At 49.6% G+C, this 19,758-nt stretch overlaps 1 protein-coding gene across 8 annotated transcripts in view; it reads left to right on the forward strand.

Annotated features, from left to right (window-relative positions):
- KALRN (kalirin RhoGEF kinase) overlaps nucleotides 1-19,758 on the forward strand; it is a 353,691-nt gene that overhangs the window by 307,936 nt on the left and 25,997 nt on the right. For 5 of the 8 annotated variants that reach the window (XM_056535719.1, XM_056535723.1, XM_056535722.1 and 2 more), the window contains 7 exons: nucleotides 7,126-7,218; nucleotides 7,305-7,355; nucleotides 7,737-7,814; nucleotides 8,387-8,572; nucleotides 11,411-11,582; nucleotides 14,881-15,119; nucleotides 18,593-18,840. In XM_056535719.1, coding sequence (XP_056391694.1) covers nucleotides 7,126-7,218; nucleotides 7,305-7,355; nucleotides 7,737-7,814; nucleotides 8,387-8,572; nucleotides 11,411-11,582; nucleotides 14,881-15,119; nucleotides 18,593-18,840 — 1,067 coding nt within the window. Of the gene's footprint in view, nucleotides 1-7,125; nucleotides 7,219-7,304; nucleotides 7,356-7,736; nucleotides 7,815-8,386; nucleotides 8,573-11,410; nucleotides 11,583-14,880; nucleotides 15,120-18,592; nucleotides 19,588-19,758 lie in introns of those variants that run through there. The other 3 variants (XM_056535724.1, XM_056535720.1, XM_056535725.1) reach the window with 3 other exon arrangements.

The raw sequence follows: 19,758 nt of genomic DNA on the forward strand, positions 1-19,758 counted from the left end.
AGAACCGGGGTAGCATAAGCCGGGAGATGCCCGTGTGGTGTGCGAAGATCCTTCACTTGCCCTCCTGTCTCCCATTCCTGGAAGAAAGGCCGAAACCATCCCCTACAGGAGGATACCCACGGAGGAGCCCTCTCTGACCAGAGGTTTGCTATATTGGTCTTAAGAAAGGTATTCACTAGGAACACCACAGGGTTGACCATACACAACCCCCCTAGTCTCCTCGTACGGTAAGTAACCTCCCTCTTCACTAGGTTCAGTCTATTTCCCCATAACATTTGGAAGAACACACTGTAGACCCGGGTCCAAAGAGGTTCTGGCAACATGCATACACTGCCCAGATATATCAGCAAAGGGAGCAGGAAAGTTTTCATCAGGTTAACCCTTTCCCGGAGGGTCAAAGACCAACCCTTCCACTGATCCACCTTCTGAGCGGCGATCTTAAGCCTGCTTTCCCAGTTTTGTTTGGGGTAATCCCCTTGACCAAATTCGATGCCGAGGACTTTTGCAGATTCCTGGGGCTCTGGAAGGGCGTCCGGGAGATCAAAATCAGGATCTCCCCCTCCCAGCCAGAGACTCTCACACTTATCCTGATTGATCTTGGACCCGGATGCCTCCGAGTAGCGGTCCACCTCTGACATCACCCATTGGCCTTCCTCTTGTGAGGAGACAAACACGGTGACATCATCAGCATACGCTACCGCCCTCAGAGCCAAATCCGGCACCACCAGGTCCATTCTCACCCCCGCCAACGGTCCACAATCAATTCTTCTAAGGAAAGGATCGATTGCAAACACGTACAGCAAAGGGCTCAAAGGACAACCCTGACGGACACCAGACCCAACCTCAAAAGAGCAGCCAATCCAACCATTAACAAGCGGGAAACTCTCTGCCCCTACATACAAGGTCTTAAGCCAATCAACAAACCCCCCTGGCAGACCATATCTCAGAAGGACAGACCAGAGGTACTCATGGTTAACCCGATCAAACGCTTTTGCCTGATCCAAGGACATCAAGTACCCCTTCCAGTGGCCAGCCCTACCCTGCTCCACAGCCTCCCGGACACTAAGTACAGCACTAAATGTACTGCGGCCCGGAACAGAGCAATGCTGAGCCCCCGAAAGGAGCCGGGGTGCAAACTCCACCAACCGGTTAAACAGCACTTTTGCCAGAATCTTTCTGTCCGCATTGAGAAGTGCTATGGGACGCCAATTCTCAATGTGGGACGGGTCTTTACCCTTTGACAGGATGATCAGCGCTGACCTCCTCATTGACTTTGGCAGAGTGCCCGAGGATAGACACTCATTAAAAACCGCGGTCAAGAGGGGAACCAAAGTGTCCTTAAAGGTCTTATAGAACTCAGATGTTAAGCCATCCGGACCGGGTGACTTCTTGAGGGCAAGCCCATCAATAGCCATCCTGACTTCCTCTTCCCGGATCATCTCTGTCAAAACGTCAAGAGAGGGGTCTACTCCTGGTTCAGGGAGGGCTTCAGCCAAGAAAGCTGATACCTTATCTCGATCTAGATCCTTCCTTCCCAAGAGGTGCGAGTAGAAGGATCTGACGACCTCCAGGATCCCTGATCTGGACCTTTTCAAGGATCCCGTACTATCAATCAGTCCTGAAACTACTTTACTATTCACTGACATCTTGCAGTTTCTGTAAGGGTCGGGCGAGCGGTACTTCCCGTAATCCCTCTCAAAAACCAAAGATGCGTGCCTATCGTACTGGCACTTCATCAGCAAGGACTTCACTCTGGAGATATCATCACGACTACCTCCAGTCGAGACAAGGTTCTCAAGTTTCTTCCTCAGGCCCTGGTACAAGCGGTACCTGTTTAGGCTTCTGAGGCCCGAGAGCTGGCGGAAGAATCTCGCAACCCTTTCCTTGAAGATCTCCCACCACTCTGACTTACTGCTACAAAGGCCCAGCAATGGTACCTGGCTCTGAAGAAAATCCTCAAAGGACTGTCTTATCTCCGCTTCTTCCAAGAGAGACGAATTCAACTTCCAATAGCCTCTGCCCATCCGGGGGGTCTCTGTGACATTCAGAGAAAACAAAATTAAACAGTGATCGGAGAACTCCACCTCAACAACAGACACTGCTGAAGAGACGGCTTCCTCCTTTAAATAAAACCTGTCTATCCTAGACCTACAACTACCCCTATGATAGGTGAATCCCGCGTGGCCTGGGGTGTGCCGGATGTGGACATCCACCAGGCGAGCCTCACTCGCTATGCTATTAAGGGCGACGCTATCATAAGTCAGCTTGTCTCTGGCACCTCCCCTGTCTTGGGGCCTCGTGACAGCATTAAAGTCCCCTCCAAAGACCACCTGCCGACTTGTAAAAAGATAGGGCTTGATCCTCATAAAGAGACACTTCCGGTCCCACTTAGACTGTGGGCCGTAGATGTTAATAAGGCGAAGTTCATGTCCCCTCATGAGGACATCTAAGATCAGGCACCTCCCCATTTCTAACTCGATAACCCGTCGGCATTCCACCGCTGCGGTAAAAAGGACCGCCACTCCGCTATACGGCTCGGCCCCAAGAGACCAGTAGGAGGGCCCATTCCTCCACTCTCTTTTAGCCTTGTAGATAGATGACATATCTGTTAGCCTGGTCTCCTGCAAAAATAAAATATCAGCATTAATATGGGCAAAAAAATCATAGGCAGCAAAACGAGCTGTATCTGACTTAATGCTGGCGACATTAATGGACGCCAGCGTCAACGGAGAGGGTGCCGCCATCGAGGGTGATTGAGTTAAACAGCTTTCTTTTTCCCACTCCCCTTCTCACCCTCCACATCAGAAGAACTCTTCACCCTTTTTAGAGAAATAGAAGTGTCCATCTCACCAGTCGTCGTTTTACTTTCCTCATCTCCGGATTCTAGGCCAGTCCCTTCCCCTGAGGACATAACCTCCCCAGGGGAAGAGGACTCGGCGCCCCCTGGAAGCCCCTCTGCCACCTCCCCCTCATCCTCCCCTTCCGAAGAAGAGGAGGAGATGTCCCTGAGGGGTCGGAATCGATTGGAAAGGCCAACCAGAGGGGAGTCAGTTTTGCCTTCCTTTGGCACCTGGACCAGGGTGGGAGAAGATCTTAAATCTCCCTTTTTTCTACTTGTACCCCGCTTTCGTGTCTCCTTCTGCCATCCCCCATCATCCTCCTCCACGCTATCTGAGGAGATGGCACCTTCCTCATTCTGGATCCTCCTGACCTCCTCATTCAACTCGCCATCCCTCGGGGTCTCAGCAGCAAGGTTGGCCTCTGGGACAGAATGAGAGGTCGTCCCGGTGACCCGGGCTTTCCCCATCACCCTATCCCTTTGGCGTTTATCAAGACGTCTTATTTGGGCTGGTGTCTTTCTCTTGCTGATCCTCACTGACCCCTCAGTTCCTCCACCCCTGCTAGTCCCCTCCCCAGCAGATTCCGGCTCGTGATCTTCACCCGCTGGGGACAAGACCGCATTAGCGAAAGAACGAGGACAACGACTGAATGGGTGACCTAAGTCACCACACAGGTGACACCTAATCTCTGCACAAGATGCGGCAAGATGGCCTACACCCCCACACAAGGCACATTTCTGCACCGTACAGTTTGCACTGAAGTGTGTGGGGTCACCACATCTGTGACAGAGCTTCGGCTGACCCCGGTAGAAAATCTGGATACGATCCCTGCCGAGAAAGGCAGAGGATGGAATATGGGTAACTGTATTTCCTGAACGCTTAAGTTTTACCAAAAACGTCCAGGCTCCTGACCAGATGCCAAACTCGTCCCTGTTCTTCTGCGGGACCCCCATTACCTCGCCATACCGTCCTAACCAGGTGATGATGTCAACACAAGAGAGTGATTCGTTACGGGTCAAAACGGTCACTTTTTTTATTTCGTTTTGACGAGACAATGCCTGTACGGCAAAGTCTCGCCAGCCGGGCTCATTCTTTACCAATTCATAATTCGACCAGAAAAGCTCAAGCCCCTCTGGCCGAACAAAACTGATATCGAATTCAGGAGCACCGTAGGGATGTATCAAGGCGAAGATATCGACTGCCTTGAAGCCCATCTTTAGCAAGAGCTCAACCACTTTGGTCCTTGAAGGACACATATCTTCGCCCTGCCACCGAAGACGGACCACATTCCTACGGTTACTACCTGCCCCGGCTGTTGGGAGGGACCACACAGTATCGCCCCCTCTTTCCTCTCGGAAGGCAGAGAGACCGTGTCTCTCTATCCAGAAGGACAGATCAACTGCTCTACCCTCTACATTAATCGACCTTTCCCCCTTTTTCAGAGCCTCCAGGAGACGTCGCTGCAATAAACCGTCCCTAGAGTCAGGAGACGAGGAAAATATTCTACTTCCCCCAGCAGTGACATTGGCATAACTCCTATGGTCTGTCACCACTGGGGGGGCAACCGGACCAGACCCTACACCTACACCACTGCCAATGACAACATCCCCACCACCCCCAATAACAACATTAGCACTTCCCCCAACAACATTGTTTCCAATAGCCTCATCTGTAGTCCCATCACCACCACCCCCAATTACAGCAACAGCAAAATCACCTTCTCCAATAACATTAACCTCCATCCGCTCCCCAGTCATACACCCCGCACCCCCATTTACCTTCTCATTCACACTGGCTGGACCAGAAATAGCAAATCCGGGAAACGAGGATGATGATGATGTTTTTCCCTGTTTTGCCTCAGCATCACGGGGCACTGGGGCTGGGACAACCTCCGCTGGCCCTTTAAGGGACCGGGCAGCATGCTTGCCCGGTCTAGAGGAGGCCCCAGCCCTGTTCTTATTAGTGCCCTCCGCCTCATCAGCATCATCTCCAGTCTTCTCATGGCGCCGCTGATCAATGGGATCAGCGGCACCAATGCAAAATAAACGTTTTTCTTTACTTTTAGGAGTGTCTGTTATGCCCTTTGTTACCTCCGGCACTGAGTCACCCCCCTCTCCCACAGGGGAGCGAACTACAGCACCGGAGTCTGCCTCTCTGCCCACCGCTGAGCCGCCCTCACTGTACGGCCTTGCGGCCGATGCCTTCTCTGCTCCATCCCTGCTACTGCAAACAGGCATGGAGCTCTGCGCCCTTTTAGTATCTGTACTCTCCCCGCACCTTTGCACCGAGTCCACCACAGAACACGGGCTGGGCTGGGTAACGGGGCTTGCACAATGAGCTGACCCTGCGGCCGACTCAGGATTTACAGGGAGGGGGGTGTAGATGTAACTCACCACTTCTTGCTGCTTTGGCTTGGTCTTCTTTTTCTTCTTACCCCCAGGTGCCTCATTTGGGAGCTCATCTCCAAACACCAGGTTCTGAGGACACACTGGGGATTCCAGCATACGTATCTGGGCCATTAGCGCCCCTCCCTGGTAGCTGCTGTCACTGTCCTCCCCTGAGTCGGCAGGTGATACTGCTGGCTGCTGTGCAGGGGGCCCACTGTACGGGGCCTGCTGCTGTTGCCGCAGGCCACCAGGTAGATCTGGCTGTAGTTCTTCCTCCATCTCCTCCGCATCATCCACCTGGCTCTCAGGTTGCAGCCCCATCAACCTTTTATTTTTTTCTTCTTCTGTCACCCTGAAGCGCTCCTCATTTTCCAATTTTTCTTTAAATGGCCCACTCTTCTCCAGTAATGCTGCTCTCCTCTCCTCCAAAACTTGCATGTCAGCCATAAGTCTTTTTATCTCTGACTGGATCTCAGTTTTTTTCCGTTTAGGATATACCTTGGCTCTGGCACGGGCACACCGCAGTTCCTCTCCGAGCCTCCTGATGGCCTTACAGGCGTCTTCATACTCACGGAGGTGACTTTTTACCCGGGAGGTATAGGTGGAAATAGACTCCCGGGTCCTCAGCACTCCCCAGCCTTCCTCACTGAGGTCGGCTTCACCTCCGTGAGCACTCTGCCTTCTTCCGGACGAACCCAGCTTTCCACTGGCAGCACCCAGCTTTCCCAAGGAGGATCCCACCTTGGAGCTTCTCGCCTCTGTGGGGGGAGTTGGAGCAGCATTGCTGCGACTCCTGGTGGAACGCCTCACCCCCAAATCCTCCGATGTTCCGGCCGCTTGCTGGCTTCTACTGCTCCCCTGCGGCCTAGTCCGAGGAGCAGAAGCCTGGGCCTCGCCTCCCTCACTCATGCCTGGAAACCCACTCCCTCCCTGGGGAGGAGGAAGCAGGCCCCAGGTGGAACAGATGGTAATTCCCTGGAGCTCAGGAGACACAGCAGACACACAGCACAGCTGAAGCACGACCACACCCGCAACTAATTGGTCAGCACTCCAGAGCTGTACTCACTATTCTGCTGGTGGGGTCACTGTGTACATACATTACATTACTTATCCCGTACTGATCCTGAGTTATATCCTGTATTATACTCCAGAGCTGTACTCACTATTCTGCTGGTGGGGTCACTGTGTACATACATTACATTACTTATCCTGTACTGATCCTGAGTTATATCCTGTATTATACTCCAGAGCTGTACTCACTATTCTGCTGGTGAGGTCACTGTGTACATACATTACATTACTTATCCTGTACTGATGCTGAGGAAAAACAGGAATGACACCCTCTTCCTCGTATCCCGACCTCCTATCTCATCACCACCGTAGGGTTCCAAATAGCGTCCTAAAGAGAGTCTATAATATGACCAGCATTACTTACTTGACTCATTTAACTTGTCACTAAATCAGGAAGTTTATGGGTAAATATTTTGGCTGCACATTCCTGCTCTCACCTGGCAGATTATACCTCTCGTGTTTAGATTCTATCACTTTATCATTCGGGAGGGGTCATTCTATTGGCCGCAGGCTCCATGTCCAGTATTCAGGTTTGGGGGGGGGGAGGGGTCATTCTATTGGCCGCAGGCTCCATGTCCAGTATTCAGGTTTGGGGGGGGGGAGGGGTCATTCTATTGGCCGCAGGCTCCATGTCCAGTATTCAGGTTTGGGGGGGGGGGGGGTCATTCTATTGGCCAACAGGCTCCATGTCCAGTATTCAGGTTTGGGGCGGGGGGGAGGGGTCGTTCTATTGGCCGCAGGCTCCATGTGCAGTATTCAGGTTTGGGGGGGGGGGGGGGGTCACTTAATGGATAATACAATATTATAGATCCTTTCTCTTTTTGCAGGAGGTAAAGCAGGAAATTAACCAGCGGTTCACGATCAGTGACCTGCTCATTAAACCGATCCAGCGGATCACCAAGTACCAGCTGCTGCTGAAGGTAAGCGCCAATCCTTCTCGCCGGACCTTCTCCATGTCACCATTGACCCGGAGGCTGCAGCCATCTTGTCTTCTCTTTTGTTTCAGGACTTTCTCAAGTACAGCCAGAAGGCCGGTCTGGAGTGTGCGGAGATTGAGGTTGGTCGTGATGTTAGAGAAGGAAGGGGGGGGGGTGTCATGGGGGACTGGGGCACTACAACTTTGGTCATCCTAACTCGGCTGTGATTCACTTTAGTGCAGAGTTTCCCAACCATCGTGCCTCCAGCTGTTGCAAAACTACAACTTCCAGTATTCCCAGACATCCAAAGGCTTTGATTCACTATAGCTTAGTGTTTTCTGAACAGTGTGCCTCCAGCTGTTGCAAAACTACAACCCCCAGCATGCCCGGACAGCCGAAGGCTGTGCGGGCATGCTGTGAGTTGTAGTTTTGCAACACCGGTTAAGAAGTTGGGGAAACAGCTGACACCTGTGGAGCCGTCTGACCCCCCCCCATTCCGTTTTGTCTCCTTTCTTTCGCAGAAAGCCGTGGAGTTAATGTGCCTTGTACCGAAACGCTGCAACGACATGATGAACCTGGGGAGGCTTCAGGGATTTGAGGTGAGTGAACGTAAACTATTAGCATCAAAACTCCCCCCGCCATGACTCCGCATTTCTCTGTGCTATCATGTGATACACATCAGTGAAATTATCGCTGTCATTGAGGGGTCACTGATGTTTTCGGTTTATCAGAACCGGACGGACGGGTTTATTTAGGCAGCGGGCGATGTGCTCAGACCCTGTTAGTCAGGCTGGGTGTGCACTATTGTGTAATGTTATTCCCTCGTATAAAGCCTCTTACTGTCTGGGATCATCCGCAGCTTTTCCTGGGTGTGAGGATTGAAGCCTCGCTGACAGCAGCCGCGCAATGTGCACTATATTGATTTTCACTTTGATTTACAAGTGTGTTGTTAAAAAACCTGGTCATGTTTGTTAAAAGCGGAGACATGTAGTGCCCCTAGTGGCTGCAGGTATTAATGACAATCCAGTGATTATAGTAGTGAAGGCCTCAACCTGCCCTCAATAGGGGAATCATGGTACTGCAGGTGCACAGGGCTGTGTCTAACACCTGCATGTACATGTGTGTACACATATCTATATACCAGCCTGTAATGCCACATTCCTTGTCTTAGGGTAAGCTGACTGCCCAGGGGAAACTCCTCCAGCAGGACACCTTCTTCGTCATCGAGCAGGAATCCGGTCTCCAGTCTCGACCTAAAGAGCGGAGAGTTTTCCTGTTCGAGCAGATCGTCATCTTCAGTGAACTCCTCCGGAAAGGTTCCTCCACCCCGGGATACATGTTCAAAAGGGGCATCAAGGTGAGGCACAGGGCTCCTCCCCCCAGGGATATAGTGCTCCTCCCCAGGAATATAGTGCTCCTCCCCAGGGATATAGTGCTCCTCCCCAGGGATATAGTGCTCCTCCCCAGGGATATAGTGCTCCTCCCCAGGGATATAGTGCTCCTCCCCAGGGATATAGTGCTCCTCCCCAGGGATATAGTGCTCCTCCCCAGGGATATAGTGCTCCTCCCCAGGAATATAGTGCTCCTCCCCAGGGATATAGTGCTCCTCCCCAGGGATATAGTGCTCCTCCCCAGGGATATAGTGCTCCTCCCCAGAAACACAGGGCTCCTTCCCAAGGAGATAGTGCTCCTCCTCCCCAGTAATATAGTGCTCCTCCACAGGGAGATAGTGCTCCTCCCCAGGGATATAGTGCTCGTCCCCAGAAACACAGGGCTCCTTCCCAAGGAGATAGTGCTCCTCCACCCCAGTAATATAGTGCTCCTCCACCCCAGTAATATAGTGCTCCTCCCCAGGGATATAGTGCTCCTCCCCAGGGATATAGTGCTCCTCCCCAGGGAGATAGTGCTCCTCCACAGGGATATAGTGCTCCTCCACAGGGATATAGTGCTCCTCCACAGGGATATAGTGCTCCTCCACAGGGATATAGTGCTCCTCCCCAGGGATATAGTGCTCCTCCCCAGGGATATAGTGCTCCTCCACAGGGATATAGTGCTCCTCCCCAGAAACACAGGGCTCCTTCCCAAGGAGATAGTGCTCCTCCTCCCCAGTAAGATAGTGCTCCTCCACAGGGAGATAGTGCTCCTCCACAGGGATATAGTGCTCCTCCCCAGGGATATAGTGCTCCTCCCCAGAAACACAGGGCTCCTTCCCAAGGAGATAGTGCTCCTCCTCCCCAGTAATATAGTGCTCCTCCACAGGGAGATAGTGCTCCTCAACAGGGAGATAGTGCTCCTCCACAGGGAGATAGTGCTCCTCCACAGGGATATAGTGCTCGTCCCCAGAAACACAGGGCTCCTTCCCAAGGAGATAGTGCTCCTCCACAGGGATATAGTGCTCGTCCCCAGAAACACAGGGCTCCTTCCCAAGGAGATAGTGCTCCTCCTCCCCAGTGAGATAGTGCTCCTCCCCAGTGAGATAGTGCTCCTCCCCAGTGAGATAGTGCTCCTCCCCAGGGAGATAGTGCTCCTTCCCCAGGGAGATAGTGCTCCTTCCCCAGGGAGATAGTGCTCCTCCTCCCCAGGGAGATAGTGCTCCTCCTCCCCAGGGAGATAGTGCTCCTCCTCCCCAGGGAGATAGTGCTCCTCCTCCCCAGGGAGATAGTGCTCCTCCTCCCCAGGGAGATAGTGCTCCTCCTCCCCAGGGAGATAGTGCTCCTCCTCCCCAGTAATATAGTGCTCCTCCTCCCCAGTAATATAGTGCTCCTCCTCCCCAGTAATATAGTGCTCCTCCTCCCCAGTAATATAGTGCTCCTCCTCCCCAGTAATATAGTGCTCCTCCTCCCCAGTAATATAGTGCTCCTCCTCCCCAGTAATATAGTGCTCCTCCCCAGGGATATAGTGCTCCTCCCCAGGGATATAGTGCTCCTCCCCAGAAACACAGGGCTCCTTCCCAAGGAGATAGTGCTCCTCCTCCCCAGTAATATAGTGCTCCTCCACAGGGATATAGTGCTCCTCCTCCCCAGTAATATAGTGCTCCTCCACAGGGATATAGTGCTCCTCCACAGGGATATAGTGCTCCTCCCCAGAAACACAGGGCTCCTTCCCAAGGAGATAGTGCTCCTCCTCCCCAGTAATATAGTGCTCCTCCCCAGGGAGATAGTGCTCCTCCCCAGGGAGATAGTGCTCCTCCCCAGGGATATAGTGCTCCTCCCCAGAAACACAGGGCTCCTTCCCAAGGATATAGTGCTCCTCCTCCCCAGTAATATAGTGCTCCTCCCCAGGGAGATAGTGCTCCTCCACAGGGATATAGTGCTCCTCCACAGGGATATAGTGCTCCTCCACAGGGATATAGTGCTCCTCCACAGGGATATAGTGCTCCTCCACAGGGATATAGTGCTCCTCCACAGGGATATAGTGCTCCTCCACAGGGATATAGTGCTCCCCCACAGGGAGATAGTGCTCCCCCACAGGGAGATAGTGCTCCCCCACAGGGAGATAGGGCTCCCCCACAGGGACATGGAGCTCCTCCACAGGGATATAGGGCTCCCCCACAGGGACATGGAGCTTCCTCCCAGTAATATAGTGCTCCCCCACAGGGACATGGAGCTTCCTCCCAGTAATATAGTGCTCCCCCACAGGGACATGGAGCTTCCTCCCAGTAATATAGTGCTCCTCCCCCCCTCCCCCCAGGGAGATAGTGCTCCTCCCCCCTCCCCCCAGGGAGATAGTGCTCCTTCCCCCCCTCCCCCCAGGGAGATAGTGCTCCTTCCCCCCCTCCCCCCAGGGAGATAGTGCTCCTTCCCCCCCTCCCCCCAGGGAGATAGTGCTCCTTCCCCCAGGGAGATAGTGCTCCTTCCCCCAGGGATATAGGGCTCCCCCACAGGGACATGGAGCTTCCTCCCAGTAATATAGCGTTCCCCCTTATTGGCTTGGTGCTGCTCCCCAGGGATATATTGCTGTTTTCTCTCTCCTGCTGACACCATTAGCTCTGATAGTATATGTATACAAATGGTGTGAGCTATTCCTAGCCATTATTCCCTTTGGGTAACCACATGGTCCCTCACTATGGTTCAGCACAAGGTGGTTCGGAGCGGTTGTGGCCCAGAATTTACTCCCTTCCCTTGTGTCGTTGATCATTCTCGCTCTCCGCACATTCTCTTGCATTCTCAGGGTCCTATTGTTTCTATTCTTACAGATGAATTACCTCCTTTTGGAAGAAAACATTGACAATGACCCCTGTAAGTTCGCTCTGATGAGCAGGGACACCTCCGAGAGGGTCATCCTCCAGGCCGCCAACTCAGAGATCAAGCAGGCCTGGGTGCAGGACATCAGCCAAGTGCTGGAGACCCAGCGAGATTTCCTCAACGGTGAGTGAGATGCAGGAATGGGGTGGGGACCATTTAGGGAAGAGTGGGATAGATGTAAGATGGCGGACTTTAGGATAATGGGGTGGACTATAGTCTAATGGAGTGGACTATAAGATAATGGGGTGGAGTATAGGATAATGGGGTGGAGTATAGGATAATGGGGTGGAGTATAGGATAATGGGGTGGAGTATAGGATAATGGGGTGGAGTATAGGATAATGGGGTGGAGTATAGGATAATGGGGTGGAGTATAGGATAATGGGGTGGAGTATAGGATAATGGGGTGGACTATAATATAGTGGCGTGTACTGGACTTTAGGAAAATGGGGTGGACTATAGTCTAATGGAGTGGACTATAAGATAATGGGGTGGAGTATAGGATAATGGGGTGGACTATAAGATAGTGGAGTGTACTGGACTATAGGATAACGGGGTGGACTATAGGATAATGGGGTGGATTGTGTACTGGACTATAGGATAATGGGGTGGACTATAGGATAATGGGGTGGACTATAGGATAATGGGGTGGACTATAGGATAATGGGGTGGACTATAGGATAATGGGGTGGACTATAGGATAATGGGGTGGATTGTGTGGTGGAGTATAGGATAACGGGGTGGAGTATAGGATAACGGGGTGGAGTATAGGATAATGGGGTGGACTATAGGATAACTAAGTGTACTGTGTAGTGGGCTATAGGATAATAGGGTGGACTGGACTATAGGATAATAGGGTGGACTGGACTGTAGGATAATAGGGTGGATTGTGTACTGGACTATAAGATAATGCGGGAGATTTATCAAAATCTGTCCAGAGGAAAAGTTGCCCAGTTGCCCATAGCAACCAATCAGATCGCTGCTTTCATTATTGAAAAGGCCTCTGCAAAATGAAAGCAGCGATCTGATTGGTTGCTATGGGCAACTCAGCAACTTTTCCTCTGCACAGGTTTTGATAAATCTCCCCCATGGGGTGGACTATAGGATAATGGGGTGGACTATAGGATAATGGGGTGGACTATAGGATAATGGGGTGGACTATAGGATAATGGGGTGGACTATAGGATAATGGGGTGGACTATAGGATAATGGGGTGGACTATAAGATAATGGGGTGGACTATAAGATAATGGGGTGTTCTATAAGATAATGGGGTGGACTATAGGATAATGGGGTGGACTATAGGATAATGGAGTGGACTATAGGATAATGGGGTGGACTATAAGATATTGGGGTGTACTGAACTATAGGATAATGGGGTAGACTATAGGATAATAGGGTGGATTGTGTACTGAACTATAGGATAATGGGGTAGACTATAGGATAATAGAGTGGATTGTGTACTGAACTATAGGATAATAGGGTAGACTATAGGATAATAGGGTGGATTGTGTACTGAACTATAGGATAATGGGGTTGACTATAGGATAATGGGGTGGACTATAGGATAATAGGGTGGATTGTGTACTGAACTATAGGATAATGGGGTAGACTATAGGATAATAGAGTGGATTGTGTACTGAACTATAGGATAATGGGGTGGACTATAGGATAATAGGGTGGATTGTGTACTGAACTATAGGATAATGGGGTTGACTATAGGATAATGGGGTGGACTATAAGATAGTGGGGTGTACTGAACTATAGGATAATAGGGTGGATTGTGTACTGGACTCTAGAATAATGGGGTGGAGTGTATAGTGGACTATAGAATAATGGGGTTGACTATAGGATACATAGGACTGTAGTATAAAACTGTGAGCCAAGGATCAGCCGGTATGGCTTCCATAACAGCTCCCACTGGGCTTGTCACTCAGCTTTCTCAGACTTCTGAATGGCAGATCATCCTTGGTATGCCATGCGGGTGCAGGGTGTGGACTAGATTGACTGATCAGGAAAGCTGGGTGATAGCCTGTGTGGGAGCTGTAATGGTGCCCATACCTGCAGTGAAGGGTTAATCTTGTGTCTCAGTAATGAATGTGTTAATGCCGCTTCTCCTCTCGTCTTGTCACTGTCTTGTTAACTCTCGCGCTTCTCTTCCTCTCATGGCTGCGCCCGTCCCCTCCTCCCAGTAAGTCATTCTCTTCCTCTTCATACTAATGTGTATTGAGCGTGCGAGGTGTGCATGGAGCCGTGTATGACTTGAACTGCTGTATGTCGCTGTTCACACTCACCTGTATGATGCCGCGTGTCCACAGACCGCACTGCCCACCAGGTCTGAAGTTTCCTTCACTGAATTAAAGGGCCAGTCCAATGTTTATCACTACATTATTTTAGTAAAAAAATAAATAAAAAATACACTGCTTAGGGTTTCTAATGAATTTCTCACATTGTCTAGATCTCTGCTTGCTGTCAGTGATAGAAAAATAGTCCATTAAGCTGAAAGGTTGTTACAATGTATCAGTGAAGGTTAGCACTAATACCCAGAACATGTCGAAGATTAGTTTTGCTGCTGTGTTTAGCTTACAGATGATTACCTACTGACACACTGTAACAACTCATCAGCTGTGTAAGAACTAATGGTTAGATCAGTCAGGTCAGATTGGCTTCTTTTCATTGCCAGCAAGCAGTGTCGGTGAATGAGAACATTCTTGTTTATATCCAAATGGCTGAAAGCCCACCCTGACCTTATACTTCTCGCAGCTGAGGGTTTGGTAAATGTTATCATTGTATAAGCCTCTGCAGTCTGCACTGATACACTGTAACAAGCCCTCAGCTGTAAGAAGTATTAGGTCTCCGCGACCCCCACCCAGTGTGTGAGGTGGGTTCTTCTAGTTTAATGTAAATAAAGCATCATCATTGTATTAGGGTGCCTCCAGCTGTTGCAAAACTACAACTACCAGCATGCCTGGACAGCCGAAGGCTGTCCGGGCATGCTGGGAGTTGTAGTTTTGCAACAGCTGGAGGCACACTGGATAGGAAACACTGCCTCTGGGGGATGGTGGGAATTTTCTTCAGTGCAAAAAAACTTATACCATTTTCCAACTGGGCAGTTCGCCCAATTAGCCCCTCCTCCGTCCCTCCTGACCCGCCCCCGCAGAACGAGCTGATTGTGAAACACTGTATTAGTCCTTTGGTTTCAGTTCCACACACCCGTCCAGATCATGTCCGGCAGTGGCACGGCTGCAGAGCTTGTTACAATGTATCAGTTCTTCCTCGGCTGTGCCGGACATGATCAGAACGGGTTTTTAATTTTGCGCTCCGTGTGACCGCTGGGTCATAGAAAATGATTGTTATTATTTTCCCATGTTGTACGTGAACATGTGACTTGACGACTCTCTCCTCTCTGTACCGTACGCGCAGCGCTACAATCACCCATAGAATACCAGCGCAAGGAAAGCAACGCAGCCATGAACAAGCCGCAGATGAGCCGGGCGCCCACCCCCAGCAACAGACCCCTCTCCACCACCCCCATGGGCTCGGAAAAGTGCATCAACCTACCTACCCGGAATCAGTCGTTACCGCAACGGAAAATACCTACCTCCAACGGCAGCCCAGGGTATGATCTATACCAGCCGGCAGAGAAGTACGATGTCAGCCAGGTAATCTATGGGAGACCCCCGACATATAATCTCCATGGGATATAAGGGCCCTGTAAATAGAGAGATTGGTATATTACTCCTGGTCCTCATCCAGTGTTTCCCCACCAGGGTGTCTCCAGCTGTTGCAAAACTACAACTCCCAACATGTCCGGACAGCCGGGACCCCCAGCGGCTCTGCAACAACTGGTGGCAACCTGATTGGAAAACACTGGGTTAATTCCATCCCACCCTTCCCATACACACCATGACTGTGACTACCGTATATACTCGAGTATAAGCCGAGTTTTTCAGCACGATTTTTCGTGCTGAAAACGCCCCCCTCGGCTTATACTCGAGTGAACTCTCCGCCTGTCAATCCCTTCATCAGTGGTCTTCAACCTGCGGACCTCCAGATGTTGCAAAACTACAACTCCCAGCAAGCCTGGACAGCCATCGGCTGTCTGAGCATGCTGGGTGTTGTAGTTTTGAAACCTCTGGAGGTCCGCAGGTTGAAGACCACTGCGGCCTTCGTCATCAACCAGCCCCCCCCCCCCCCCCCCTTTTGTTTTGTACTCACCTCCCCTCGGCGGGAAGTTAGGGTGAGCTGGTCCGGGCCATCTCTGCTGCAGGGACCGTCCGGTGGGGAGGATTAGTCGTTGCGGGCTGTCCATTTTCACCGGGGGGGGGGCCTCTTCTCTGCGCTTTGGGCCCGGCCCTGGAGTAGTGACATTGCCTTGACGACGACTCACAGGGACGTTCATGCGCAACGTCCCTGGTCGTCGTCGTAAAGGCAACGTCACTAGTCCGGGCACGGAGAAACGGAGAAGAGGCACCCCCCCTGGTGAAAATGGACAGCCCGCAACGACTAACCATCCCCACCGGACGGTCCCTGCCGCAGAGATGGCCCGGACCAGCTCACCCTAACTTCCCGCCAGGGGGGGGGGGGGGGGTGAGTACAAAACAAAAGGTGGGGGGGGGGGGGGGGATTGGCTGGATGATGACGAAGGCCTGCGGACCTCCAGAGTGCTGGGAGTTGTAGTTTTGCAACATCTGGAGGTCCGCAAGTCGAAGACCACTGATGAAGGGATTGACAGGCGGTGATGATGAAGGGGGGGGGATGGATGATGACGAAGGCCGCAGTGGTCTTCAACCTGCGGACCTCCAGAGGTTTCAAAACTACAACTCCCAGCATGCCGATGGCTGTCCGGGCATGCTGGGAGTTGTAGTTTGGCAACATCTGGAGGTCTGCAGGTTGAAGACCACTGATGAAGGGATTGACACCCGGTTATGATGAAGAGGGGGGGGGGGATGATGACGGGGGGTCTGGATAATGACATGGGGGATGATGTATTTCCCACCCTAGGCTTATAGTCGATTCAATGACTTTTCCTGGGTTTTTGGGGTAAAATTAGGGGGCCTCGGCTTATATTCGGGTCGGCTTATACTCAAGTATATACGGTAATGGTGATGTGTACTGTGAGCCTTATCTGTATGAACCTTGACACTTACTGTTACATTGTTGCAGTCTGATAATATAAGTGCAAATCACATGTTACAATGTAGATCTGTTTTCCCCAACCTGTGGCTCTCCAGCTGTTGGGAGAACTACAGCTTCCATCATGCCCTGACAAACTGTTTGCAAAACTACAATTCCCATCATGCATTTTACAAAACTGCTGCAAAACTTTTATATATGTTGCAAAACTACAACACTCATCCTGCGCTGACTAAACTGGTGCACAGTTGCAATGCTGCAAAACTTTTTCACTTCTTTATACAAATGTTGCAACACTAAAAGTCCCATCATGCCTTGACTGAGATGTTACAAAACTACAACTGCTTATTGCTAATTGTTAAAAAATTTTACAGATCAAAAACAAATAAGTAAATAAATTTAAAAAAATTACATAAAAAGTTTCACCATAATAAACATTTTGCAAATCTACAACTCTCATCATGCTCTGACAAAACCGTTGCAAAATTGCAATGCTTAAAAAACTTTTCTCTTCTTGTACAGATATTACAAAACTACCCATCATGCCATGAAAGTCCTTTGTCTGTCTGGGGCATGCTGGGTGTTGTAGTGTTAGAACAGCTGGAAAGACACAGTTCAGGAAAGACTGTTAAAGGGGTTATCCAGGAAAAAACTTTTTTTTTTTTTTATATATATATATATATATATATATATATATATCTCAACCGGCTCCATAAAGTTAAACAGATTTGTAAATTACTTCTATAAAAAAAATCTTAATCCTTCCAATAATTATCAGCTGCTGAAGTTGAGTTGTTCTTTTCTTTCTGGCAACAGTGCTCTCTGCTGACATCTCTGTCTGTCTCAGGAACTGCACAGAGTAGAAGAGGTTTGCTATGGGGATTTGTTTCTACTCTGGACAGTTCCCGAGACACGTGTCATCAGAGAGCACTTAGACAGAAAACAACAACTCAACTTCAGCAGCTCATAAGTACTGAAAGGATTAAGATTTTATAATAGAAGTAATTTACGAATCTGTTTAACTTTCTGGAGCCAATTGATATATAAAAAAAAAAAGTTTTTTCACCGGACAAACCCTTTAATCCTGCTTCTGAAGCAGTGTTTTCCACCCAGTGTTCCTCCAGCTGTTGCAAAACTACAACTCCCAGCATGCTCGGACTGCCTTTGGCTGTCCGGGCATGCTGGGAGTTGTAGTTTTGCAACAGCTGGAGACACTATTTTAAAAACACTGCTAAAACTGAGACAAAAAAAATTAGCGTGAATTTAGTTTTACATTGTTGCCATATTTTTTGTTGAAAAATTACAATGTATCAACTCTAATGGGGGAGAGTTATTAAAATCTGTCCGGATTAAAAGTTGCTGAGTTGCCCATAGCAACCAATCAGATCGCTTCTTTAATTATTGAAAAGGCCTCTGAAAAATGAAAGCAGCGATCTGATTGGTTGCTAGGGGCAACTCAGCATCTTTTCCTCTGGACAGGTTTTGGTACATCTCCCCTTAAGTGTTTCCCAGCCAGGGTGTCCCCAGCTGTTGGCTGTCCAGACATGCTTGGAGTTGTAGTTTTGCAACAGCTGGAGGCACTATTTGGAAAACACTGCCGAAACGGAGACAACAGAAAATTGTCCAAAATAAACGTTTTAAATGTTGCAAATCTACATCTTGCCGTGAGAGCCTTTTGGCATCTGGGCATGCTGGGAGTTGTAGTTTTGCAACAGCTGGAGAGAGACAGTTCTGGAGACACTGTAAATCCTGCTTCTGGAGCAGTGTTTCCACACCGGTGTGCCTCCAGCTCTTGCAAAACTAGAACTCCCAGCATGCCCGGACCACCAACAGCTGGGAGTTCTAGCTTTTCGACAGCTGGAGCCACATCAGTTGGGAAACACTGTGCCTCTAGGTTTGTGGCAATTTTCTTCAGTGCAGGAAAACGTTAAGCTTTTTCCTCCTGGGCAGTTCACCCGATTAACCCCTCCCCCTTTCCTCTCCTGACCCGCCCCCGCAGAACGAGCTGGCCGGGTGTAACGGGACCAACGCCATGGCTGTTATCCAAGATTACTATGCACTGAAGGAGAACGAGATCTGCGTCTACCAAGGGGAAATTGTACAAGTCCTGGCCATCAACCAGCAGAACATGTTCCTTGTCTACCGGCCGTCCAATGACCACTCGCCGGCGGCCGAAGGCTGGATCCCTGGCTCCATTTTGGGGCACATTACTAAACCTTCTGCTGACAGTAACGACAGAAGCATCAAGTAAGTGCTGACCTGCCGCGGTGTGTGGATTATAGGGAATTTCTGCTGGGTTTTTTCACAGCTTTCGGAAGAAGAGTTGAATGTGGAGCCTGCGGCGTGGCCGGCGCCAGGCAGGACGCTCTTTTTTTTCTTTTTCTTTTTTTTCTTTTCTTTTTTTTTTATTATTATTATAATTATTTTTTTTTATTATTTTTTTTGTTAATACTTGTACAGAAACCGGTAAAACGGTAAAAGCTGAGTTCTGTATAGATGACGCTGCTTCCTCGTACTGAACGCGGAACACCCTTCCCCCCCTCGGACTGGACTATGTGCCATGTTACCATACTGTAAATTGCTGATAGGACTGTGTTGGGACTGAGCCAGGCTCCTCGACGAGGAGATTTATTCTGTTGTCTGTGGCAATTTCTATGTACAGCTGTCATTCTCCCGATTTATTTGGACTATTTTTTTTTGTTTATTTTAATATATATATATATGTTCACGATAAACCTGTAAGATATATTTTGTTTTTGCGCGCCTCTCGCCCCCCCCCCCCCCCAAGTACATTCCTGTATAAAGTATTTTGCACTATTTAAAAGAAAAAAAAAAAAAGACAAAAAGAGAGAAAAAAAAAAGAAACCTCAGTCCTATTGATGACGTCAGATCGTGCAATATAATGCTAGTCACAATGTTCATCATTGTACCTGTATTGTAACTAATAATTTTAAATGTACTATTTTAAATATGTAAAATAAATTTTCACCAGGATCGGCATGTGTCATGAGGCACCAACAGTTTTCTTTTTTTTTTTCTTTTTTTTCTTATTTTTATTTTATTTAATTTAAAAAATGTTTTCAGTTTTTTTATGTGAATTTTTTGATATTATTAAAATGTTAAGTTTTATTAACAATCACCAATAAGGGGTATAAGGGGAAGCTC

The sequence above is a fragment of the Hyla sarda genome, chromosome 8 (genome assembly GCF_029499605.1).
Source record: "Hyla sarda isolate aHylSar1 chromosome 8, aHylSar1.hap1, whole genome shotgun sequence".
Classification (NCBI taxonomy): domain Eukaryota; kingdom Metazoa; phylum Chordata; class Amphibia; order Anura; family Hylidae; genus Hyla; species Hyla sarda.